Source organism: Cucurbita maxima, unplaced genomic scaffold (genome assembly GCF_002738345.1).
Source record: "Cucurbita maxima cultivar Rimu unplaced genomic scaffold, Cmax_1.0 Cma_Scf00022, whole genome shotgun sequence".
NCBI classification, from domain to species: domain Eukaryota; kingdom Viridiplantae; phylum Streptophyta; class Magnoliopsida; order Cucurbitales; family Cucurbitaceae; genus Cucurbita; species Cucurbita maxima.
Window position 1 is genome coordinate 583,404 of NW_019272038.1, and position 10,577 is coordinate 593,980.

Here is a 10,577-nt window from a genome sequence, read left to right on the forward strand (position 1 = left end):
GGGGGGGGGGGGGGGGCTTTTACATTACGTAGTTTCAACCAGCAGAACATACCTTGAAGGAGATACAGTACGCCGTTGGAGCCCACTCACTCCTCAGCACTGATAGCATCTTTGGCACCTGAACAAGTCGCATGTCTAAAGGGCCTGATCCTGACTGAATCTTGTGCTCTGCCTGAAATGAAAACGCTAGAAAAATGGATAAAGGCAATGATCGGAATGTAGTTCCACGAATTGCTAAACCAATGAATTGACATTTGACGATTGAGAACCGCTGTTAAACAAATACATATCATTCTCGTTTGCTTAAACAGAAGGAAATATTTGAATTCATGTCCTTCACAATCTATTTTCTTCATTAAACCAAGAGGTGGAGATGCAAGTATAAAACTAGCCATCCATGACAGTACAACAATTCAAGCCTATTGATCTTTTGGACAGATACAGGCTTCTATATGACTACAGATCTCACACACAAGACACACAGGCACACGCATCAGATGTAAACCACACGTATGCTGCATAAATGCTAATCCTAATTTGTGTAACAGCAAGGAAATTCAGAGATGAGAAGAATTATTGAAGCACGCTGAATAAATGCACATTAAAATCTCTTTTTATTTGAACTGATGGTAAATAGGAAACAATTACTTTTGTGCTAAACCATTACCATGCTCTCCCATGGAACATAAAAGTCAGACACAGCTGCAGCAAGATAAAAGAGTGCATTGGGCCCAAGACTCCTCAATGATGTTGCAACCATGTGCAATATCTGCAAAATAAAGAATAAGATTAAGAAAATACAGTAGATGATAATGCATTCAGTGGCCAAATTTTGCCGACCTAGTAAAGGCCATAAAATAGAGAAGTTTTTTCTGGATCAAAAAGAATATTTAACCACCTATGCTTATAAGCTCTTAATATGTTTCTACACAAACTTGTTGAAATATAAGCTATATGCATGAACTGGATCAATTACTTGATACATTGGAATGTGCATTTTGACATACACGAATATTAAGATCAGATGCAAGTATGTACCACTGTTACTTTTGTGTCCTTTTTATCGTTTGTGGGAGTAGTGCTAGTATATAAAGGGGCTTCTCTCCATTGCAAATACAGAAAGTACAATTTTAAAAAAAATAAAAAAAAATAAAAGAAAGACATTCGAGAGAACTATTTTCTTCCCTTGTGCTCGAGTTTGATAAGTTTCACCTCTTTAAACTTCTAGGATCTAGAGTGATATTTTCACTTGTGAACCCCATGAATATGCTTTCCTCAAAACTTGCATAATTTGGAACTCTGGCTTTGAATTAAAGATATTGTAAGTTTTGACCAATATAAGGCATATATTCTAATACTAGATCGCTCCTGCAGCTAGCACACAAGTATGGACATAACATAACCTAAAAGATCGGGTTCTAACCCAAAAAGAAAAAGAAAGGAAAATTACCTGAAGATACTCAAAAATGGTTGTGAAAGGAAGTTTCAGAAGTGTGCCATCTGCTACTGCCTGCAATATGACATCTCAAATTTTGCTAATCGATGATATTTCCTTATCAACCAAGCTAGATATGGGCTAATACACAGAAAATATAAAGAAAAATCAGAATCAAAATTGAGTGATAATACTATTAATTAGTCCATACAGCATGATGCTCACTGATTGCCCACTTCACGGCTTCTGAATAAGGCTGGCGCACTGCATTTGGAAATGAATTGAAGTAACGATCACTATGAATTATAACAATTAATCAACAAAATAAAAGAGTGCTAGAAAGGTTACTTAACCCTGGGCCCCAGATAACAAAAAACTTCCTCTTGATAAAATTCACCGAATAATAAATCAGTCATCCCAAGTTGCCCCTAACTATTTAGAGTGAGGATTCAAAACAAAAGGAAAGTTTCCTTGTACACCTATGAACAAATGCTGTTTTCAAGAACTACGATGTATCCAACAGAATACGCAGGAAATTAATTTCCTATCAACAGCAGATGACACTATCACAGACGTAACCAGCATAGCATGGATAAAGTTAAGGATCAAAAAAATCAAAAACCTTGGATGCCTGACTCATGGGTGAACTCGAAACACTCCAGAAATGGATAATCAGGAAGCAAACTGCAATATGGTTGACAGGTTCCCCTGATCACAGAGCCACAAATTAGCCCAGGAGAGTATCAAGCTTTAACCTGGAATGATTCTTACACTATGCGGTTCCAACAAAGATAAGTGCGTACTTCCGGTATAAGAAGATAACCAAATATCCAGCCTTCAAAAAGTACCTAGGAGAAATGAGCAAGATCACTTAAAAAAAACAATGTGTGGTCTCTAGAATAACACATGTGAAGTGTAATGTCATTTACTCTGTGGATGCTGCACCTCTGTGACCTGAGCTGAAGTTGTCTATATAACGAACACATCTTTGCTCTAAAGGAACTGTGGTGCCCCCAGATGTCACACAAACAACTTTCCTGGCACTTCTAGTTCCTATACTTGCAAGTAAATTGATCCAAAAAAAAAAAAAAAAATTAGGTAAAATTACAAGTTTAATTACTCAATTTTTTAGGACGGTATATTTAATCATTGTACTTCAATAAAGTTTGTAACAGATATCTACACTGGATAAGTGTTAAATAATGCAAGTACTGGCAAGGTAATCCCCCAAGTAGAATATTAGAGAATAACAACTAATCAAAACAAAGAGGCATGCTTAAGAGATTAACGAAGAAAGAACTTGCCAGATGAATTCATTTCAATAAATTTTTTCAAATCTTCACTGACGTTCTCAATATTCCTCAAAGGGGGAGCTGAATCAAAAAATGATTTGATTTCAACATCTAGGGCCTCTTGCGCTTTCTGCTGTCCGTGTACATCCATTTGGAAATGTCCTCAAAGAGAATCAATATCAAAAGCTCGCCCTGAATTTCAACATGGAAGAAATTTTAAACACAAAATAGCGTGGATTGAAAAAAAAGAGAGAGACAGACAGACAGAACCCATAAACACCACTAAATATTTGATTTGAGAAAGAGATTTTATTTGAAGCAAATCCCTTTTTTCTTTGCCTTTACGAGTTGAAGAATTCGGATTTTGATTCTTTCGTATCTTCGTAGAAAAATTTGAGAAATAGAACCATCTTATTTGGACTCTAGGAAACAACAGCATGTTAACAAATGCATCCAAAGCATTTGTGAATGCCCATTGTGAACGCAGCCTGATATGACTCCATTCAATGAACCCTTGGGCTCAACCCTTTTCTTGTGTGGTCCAGGTATTGGATAGCAGCGTCAATCTCTCTATAGGGAGAAAACCCTGAGATTAGTGCATTTTTACTTCCTATAGTTATACCTCCCTCATTCAAATTGGGAAGGTCTTTTGTAAACATCATGGATTATACATCCCTCTTGTAAATTTCACTCATCAATGAAATTGTCTCTTATAAAATATATATATATATATATATATATATGTATATATATATCAAATCGGGCCTCAACCCACTTGACCGCATCGAGTGAAATGCTTCCATCGCCACATCGAAAATACCTTTTTCCATGTAAGCGGAAGCAAGCACAGTCCACGAAACCACATCTTTTACACTCGAATAAAGAACATTGATCGAAAATCTAAAATCCCCACAATTACCATAGAAGTTCATGAAAGCATTCCTAATGAAAATATCAGAGATCAACCTCTTCTCAGTGACATACCCACAAAACCATTTACTTGTCTTCACCAATTGTCTTCTAGAACATACTATAAGAATCGTAAGCTCAATGTGTTTAACAGGTAGTATTCCCTCATCAAGCATCGATCTGAACGCCACAAAAAGATCACTCCACTAATCTGACCAACAATACGCCCTAAACCAGAGCTGTGTAATCTGGCATGTTCTCACAGGAATTTCATCGAACAGCTTACAGTCGCTATCCACAAAACTTCACATTAAACTTTGCCAGTTTGTTTGCAAACAAACCATCAACTCGATGAGAATTCAATTTAGCAACCTGAACATTAAAGCTAAACAAAACTAAAGTACGACCAATTGGGATATCAGAACCTACATCATTACAGCCCGTACTTTTGGCAATTGGAAAAAAACTGACTGAGATCTTTATGGACCGATACGCATTGAAATGCATCCTACAAGCTACATTCATGGAATTTCGGGAAAATCTAAAAAATTAACTCTGAAGGCGATGAAAAGCCAGAAGAAGCATTGTTTGACGAAAGAAAAACCATGTTCCTGAGTTGCCATATTCGGAGGAAAAAGCTGAAACCAATCCACATAGAAAAAGAAAAAACTACATGACCTCGGAATTTAAGGGTGTACCTGATCTGTGTAGAAGATTGGCAGAGATGGAGATGGAGACGGTGAGGAAACTTGAATCTGTACTGCTCGGGAACTTTTGCCGCGTTATCGTTCTAAATGGGCGCTCTTTACAGGTGAATCAAGGATAAGCATAAATTTGTGTTTCCCTTCAAATTAAAATTTTAAAATTAAATTAATAAAAATATTCCAAAACTTTCTATTATTTGTTTGATTTAGATTTGACACGAGTGTATCTCAACCTATATTTACTTGAACATGGTAACATTATCTACTGATAACATACACCAATATGAGCGATCATGAATATTTAAAAGTTACTATCTATATCGATAATGACACATTACTTTTCGGTAGCTCAATCATAGTAATTTTATAGTTAACTGTGCTTTAATTTGAGCAGTTCTATAATGAGTGGTCTCATACAATTTTTTTAGGATACAGTGAGTGATGACAATACATGTTGAAAAGACTCGTGTGTCTGTGAGGATAGTATACACTTTTAAGAAGCGATGAGTATGTAATGTGATCATGTCACAGAAGATGCACGAGATTGTCAAGGTTCATAGGTATCAAATCCGAATCATGAATCTTGTACAACATCTATGTATCACGTTACAGGACAATGTCAGGGCATATAGGTGTTGAATCAATATTCTAATTTCTGTACAACATATATGCAATACGATAGCGTCACAGGAGAATGTCGAGGCACATAAGTGCCAAATCTAGATTTTGAATCTTGGATAATATCTAGGCAACGTGATCACGTTAGAGTGATGCAAGAGAATGTGTAGGTGCCAAATTTGGATTTTGAATCGTGGTCAACTTTCCGTTGGCGGCCGTACCAGGTATTTGAGTGGGCTCAAATAGTGGGCTTGAGCTTCAATATTGGGCCTAAGCCCAATTATGGTTGGAGGCTTTGATAGTTCTTTAAGTGGGCTTGAGCTTCCGTGGTTCTAAAATTAGGCCTAAGCCCAATTATGGTATTGGGCTGTGCTAGTTTTTTAGTGGGCTCAAGATATTGGGCTTGAGTTTCTGAAGTTTAAATATTGGGCCCAAGTCCAACTCCGATATTCAATGAAAGCTTTCCTGATCTCGAAACGCCGCACCCATTCTCCCAATTCCGTTTACGTTCGCTGAGTTTGGCGGGTTTTTTTCTTCTTTGTTCGCGCTCTCATGGAGATGGAATACTCTCCTTGAAACTATGCAGAAAATCCTTGTATTACTTACAAATTACTGGTAATCTCCATCTCTTTGATGATTCTGCAAGTTTATTTAGTGTCTAGCGATTATTTTGATTTTTTGCTGCGGGGAGGGAAGCTGGTGGTCTATGTGCTGTAGATTTTCAGTATTTTCAAACGGCTTCTTGAATTTTTAGAACTGTGGGATTGCTGTTAGGCTGCATTTGATTGAGCTGAAGGATAAGTATATTAGCCGCGAAATGGCAAATGATAAGAAATGTAGGCATTAAGATCATATTATGCGTTTGCATATGCAAGTTGATCATAGTAAATTTGGTGGACCATGTGCTGTAGATTTTCAGTATTTTCGAACGGCTTCTTGAATTTTAGAACTGTGGGATTGCTGTTAGGCTGCATTTGATTGAGCTGAAGGATACGTATATTAGCCGCAAAATGACAAATGATAGGAAATGTAGGCATTAAGGTCATATTATGCGTTTGCAAATGCAAGTTGACCACAGTAAATTTGAGAATTTACAACAGATAGAACTTCAAATTTTAGGTCGGATGAACTTTACTATTGCTAGAAATAGTTTACTCATATTTTTCTGAAAACTTTAATGATGTGATTCTTCATCAACTGTTAGATTGTTTGACATTTATTTTAGATATCTTTGATCTTACGTTTCTTATTGTTTATGAAACTTAGCTCCATGGTTTAGATACTTTCATTCTTTGCTCGGTACTTTGAGGCCTTAGTTTTTAATGATCAATTCTACGCTCTGCGTTTGTCGTGGTAGTCAGTTGTAGTATGCATGACACCGTTTCCTGTGATAGAATGATCTTAAAAAAAAAATTAAAGTTTGTCTTTGATCTTAAATCTCGATTTCAAACTTCTCGATGTCATTGGGGAGTTTGATGCTGGACATTAAGAAAGAATAGGGGTGTAAGGGAGGAGAAGAAAAACAATGTGATAACGAAATAAACGCGACCAACCAATTCAACATATTTTATGTGTCCAATAAGCTCTTCAATCAATACATAATAGAGTTAGATTTAGAATCTAGTTCCCGTACTTAAGATATTTTTAATGTTTTGAAACCCATATTTTAATTTGTTTCATTATAGTCCTTTTAGAAACAAATCAGTTTAATCCTTTACATTAATTAGCCAGTAAAATAGTCATAAAAAGAAGGAAAAAAAAGTTAACACGGTACCCTGTGGAAGTGCATTAGTTTGTGTATGTAGGCAACTGTAAATAATCTCAAGGATATCAATATTTCTTCATATTTGACTGGATATTGAACGATGGGAACCACGATGTTATGCTTGTACAGGAATAGTGATTGAACCGAATGAACCAAAATTAAAGAAATAAGTACCAGACGAAAACTATAATTTTGATTTAATTAATTCAGTCTAATGTAAGAGCCGGAAGCTAAATAAAACTATAACTAGATTACGGATCGAGATCTTTATAGAATTTCCGTTAACTGATTTTTGACATATAACCTTTTATTTTTGCCTAAAACAGGCATCTTTTTTCCTCAAAATTTTAATTTGACATCATGACAAACAGTCTCATATAAAGGTTATGGGATTCTACATAGGTTTTTCTTTTTCCCCCCACTAATGTACTGTGGTATAAGCCTTCCAGGTGCCGTCGTGAATTAAAGCTTTCAATTAGAAGGGAAATTATGAAAACGATGTAAAAGCTTAAAGAAGAATAAAAATTGTAAAAGTGAGGGACTAAAATTGAAAAATAACAATAATTTAGGGGCTGAAATTGTAGTTTGACCCCATATTTTGTATGTTATTGCCATTTCCTAATAGAACTATAAACTCTCTTATAATTTTCCTAGTAACAAACATATTAAATTTTAACGATTACTTAAAATGTTTGATTTCTTTATTGCCCTTGCATCAGATCTGTATTGTATGCGCGCATAAACGTAATTTTTGCTGAAAGAGTAAAGGTTAAAACATGGATATGGATATGCTTATGGTTACTCATATAAGTGCATCCTATCGGGCAGCATGATCAAAGCCATCATATTTGTACTATTGCTCCTCTACGTTGTCATCACCTGGGGTCACATTCATGGCTTTTTGGGTGATTAAATCGCAGTGAAGCAATATATTGTTTTGTTAAGATGTGTATTGAAGCCATCATATTTGTACTATTGCTCCTCTACGTTGTCACCCCCTGGGGTTATATTTGTGGTTTTTTTGGGTGATTAGGTTGCAATAAAGCAATTGATTGTGTTGATAAGATGTGTATTGAAGCATTATATCACTTCTGGAAACTTTTAATCATGATAAAGATATTATGAGGTTATGTATTGTTTTTTTAGTGGGTTGACTGAATACAACACATTTTGTTTTCTATCCTGTGCTATGTAATAACGGAGGGAGATTGGAGAATATTATTGTATTGGGTCAATTTACCAGCATTCTGTACAAGTCTTTAAATAGCTTTACTAGGCACAGATATAAACTGAGTTAATTTCCCAACCAATCAACGGTAAGTTGCTATTGTTTAAATAGCAGAATGAAGGAAAAGGGAAAAACCTTTAACACTATGCATGTACAATGAAGATTCGACTGAGTATACGTAAATTGAATAAACAGTAAGAACCAGATGAATAGATATTCTTGACGTTTCAAATTAACCCATCGTCCAAGGCCTGTAAATCAACCTTGTTCATGACTATACTGAAATGAAGTTGTAGCCAAGGGTAACACTATTCTTAAGTTATTCCATAGAATTTTCGTTTATTGGTATTAATTAATATTGATTAATTCGTGTATTGTGGCTATTATTTTTTTTTTCTTAAGGATATCTGATTGTCCGTAGCTGTTTGAGGATTCATTTGTTCTTAGACAGGTATTTCTATTATATAACATTGAGGTGGTTTGGATGAAATTTGCAGGCTCGCAACTTGAAGATTTGGCAGGATACAGCTTAGCGAAATCTATGGTATTGCTGGTGGTATAAAGTTGAGGCTGAGTATGGTAACTGAAATAACGGTGACATAGTCAAGGAATCGTGTGGGAGGTCCTTTTTACGGATGTGCGAGGATCAAACATCCAATATTCTAGAATTCAGATGCACGATTTCTCGGCTTCGCAATGCTCAACATGGTAACAAGATGAACCTGTTTTTCATTTGTTTTCTCTCCAAATTCTCTGTTCTCATATTTTTCAATTGTATGCTGTAAATTAAACACAAAACAAAGTGATACACACTTTCACAGAATGGTTTTATGATTTTCATGAAAAGAACTCGATTAATTTATTCCCCACGAGGAAGTTTAGAGAAGAAAAGAATATCTATTTTCAGTGGCTTATTATAATTCATTTGCTGGTGTGTATCTTCTTTACAACTTTATATGTTTCGTAATTATGAAGTTACAGTTGAAAAAATCGAGTGTTTCCAAATGAGTCATGTTTATAAGCATAGGGATGTCTCCGCTGGGGTTACATGCTCTGAAAACCGACACTAAAATTCTTAATTATTAATGTCTGAGAGGAATATCTTTCTTCTTTTTTATATCTCTCTTCTTTTTTTGTTCTTGGGGAAGTAAAAGAAAATCATTATCTCTGATGATTATTGAAAAGAAAGTGTGCTTTACTTTAAGGACTAGGGAGCTGTTAGCGATCAGGCGTCTGCCAGAACTTGTTCTCTGAACGGCTGGCCTCTATTACAATACAGCGAATCCTGGTTAGTTTATTTCCTTCCTCCCCACCCTCTGTTTATATATCTGTCTGTTTTGAATCAGAGCGCTACAATTTGCTAGCTCTTTTTGTAACCTTTTAAAACAGGCTATGCATGAAATTCCTGCAAGAGACAAAAAGCATGAGATGCAGTAGCAGCTTACAAAGTGAGCAATTCTTATCTTTCTTTTCCAATTCTCGTGTTATATATCCGTTTCCCTTATAACCGATAGAGAAAAATCAGCAAAAGAAGAAACCAAAATTATTCGAGAGAGGAAGTGAGAAGCCAGGACATGTCCGGAAGAAGGATGATGAAAGAAGAGGAACCTTTCATCATCAGACTCCATACCTTTCAAAGGGAACCGAATCAGACAAAAGCTTGGGGGTAAGAAAAGGATGTTACTTTTGGGGGGAAAATATAGAATTAAAAAAAATTAAAAAAAGAAACCAGGAATCTCACTGTACATATTGCCTTTTAGGCCTCTAAGCCCCCACTTTTCATCATTCTTTCACCGCTAAAATGATTATTCATATTTACTATCCCAACTAAAAGTCTTAAAAGACACCGCTCTGCCCGAACTGAACTGGAGAGAGGGACATCACTTCTGCTAGAAAACCACACTCAAAAAAGAAGATGAAATTTTTTGGATTATCCTCCCCTCTTGTATTGGAATATTGACCCATGTCTCTCTCTCTCTCTTTGAAAATTACAAAGAAGCTTCTTCCTTTCCTTTCCATTCCTTTTGTTCACTCAACTTTCGTTTTCTTCTTTTCTGCACAAATATGCGGGATATTGATATTATAAATTCTAATGTATTTTCATGGGTCAGTCTTATTGGACTTGGGTGTTACTTTAATGTTGAGATGATGCAGCCCATTGACCTTTTTCCATGTTCTGTAATCTTTTTGACTTTTCAGCTGGTCAAAATTTTCAATTCAAATAAACAATCAAGGATATTGTTTTCTTTGTACTGTCCAAGTAAAATTGTTTTACTGTCTCCTGTTCATTTTAGATTCTCATCTTCTTGACCATAAGCTTGATTAGATATTTTTGCAATAAAAAGATTATAACAGATTTAATAATAGTCCATTTTTAGTATTAATTATTTTATTGGCTTCTCATTTCTTTTTTGCCCTTTCATTTACCTGTTGATGGTTTTTACTTTGTGGAGGATTAAAGAAAAAACTGGAAGCGAGAAGCATGGAAGGGTTAAAAGGTACAACTCCCAACAATTGATTCTTCTACTAGTTTTTTTCAAAGTTTTTTTTCTTCTTCTTTTTTTTTTTTTTTTTTTTTTTTTTTTTTTTTTTTTTTTTTTTTTTTTTTTTTTTTTTTTTTTTTTTT

At 35.2% G+C, this 10,577-nt stretch overlaps 2 protein-coding genes across 4 annotated transcripts in view; one reads left to right on the top strand and one right to left on the bottom strand.

The window, feature by feature from the left end:
* LOC111496541 (phosphopantothenate--cysteine ligase 2-like) overlaps positions 1-4,457 on the bottom strand; it is a 5,797-nt gene extending 1,340 nt beyond the window's left edge. The window contains exons 1-9 of the mRNA XM_023147014.1: positions 4,335-4,457; positions 2,740-2,919; positions 2,365-2,488; positions 2,239-2,283; positions 2,058-2,143; positions 1,647-1,699; positions 1,451-1,510; positions 668-769; positions 53-172 (exon numbers count right to left, since the gene is read on the bottom strand). Coding sequence (XP_023002782.1) covers positions 53-172; positions 668-769; positions 1,451-1,510; positions 1,647-1,699; positions 2,058-2,143; positions 2,239-2,283; positions 2,365-2,488; positions 2,740-2,878 — 729 coding nt within the window. The 5' untranslated portion in view covers positions 2,879-2,919; positions 4,335-4,457. The remainder of the gene's footprint in view (positions 1-52; positions 173-667; positions 770-1,450; positions 1,511-1,646; positions 1,700-2,057; positions 2,144-2,238; positions 2,284-2,364; positions 2,489-2,739; positions 2,920-4,334) is intronic.
* Positions 4,458-5,453: 996 nt separating this feature from the next.
* The window catches only part of LOC111496507, a 16,500-nt gene continuing 11,376 nt past the window's right edge, over positions 5,454-10,577 (top strand). For 2 of the 3 annotated variants that reach the window (XR_002720465.1, XR_002720466.1), the window contains exons 1-3: positions 5,454-5,573; positions 8,449-8,659; positions 9,157-10,449. Coding sequence is in view for 1 of the 3 variants with exons in the window: in XM_023146967.1 (XP_023002735.1) it covers positions 10,385-10,449 (65 nt within the window). In the remaining 2 variants the exon portion in view is untranslated. Of the gene's footprint in view, positions 5,574-8,448; positions 8,660-8,978; positions 10,450-10,577 lie in introns of those variants that run through there. The other variant, XM_023146967.1, reaches the window with a different exon arrangement.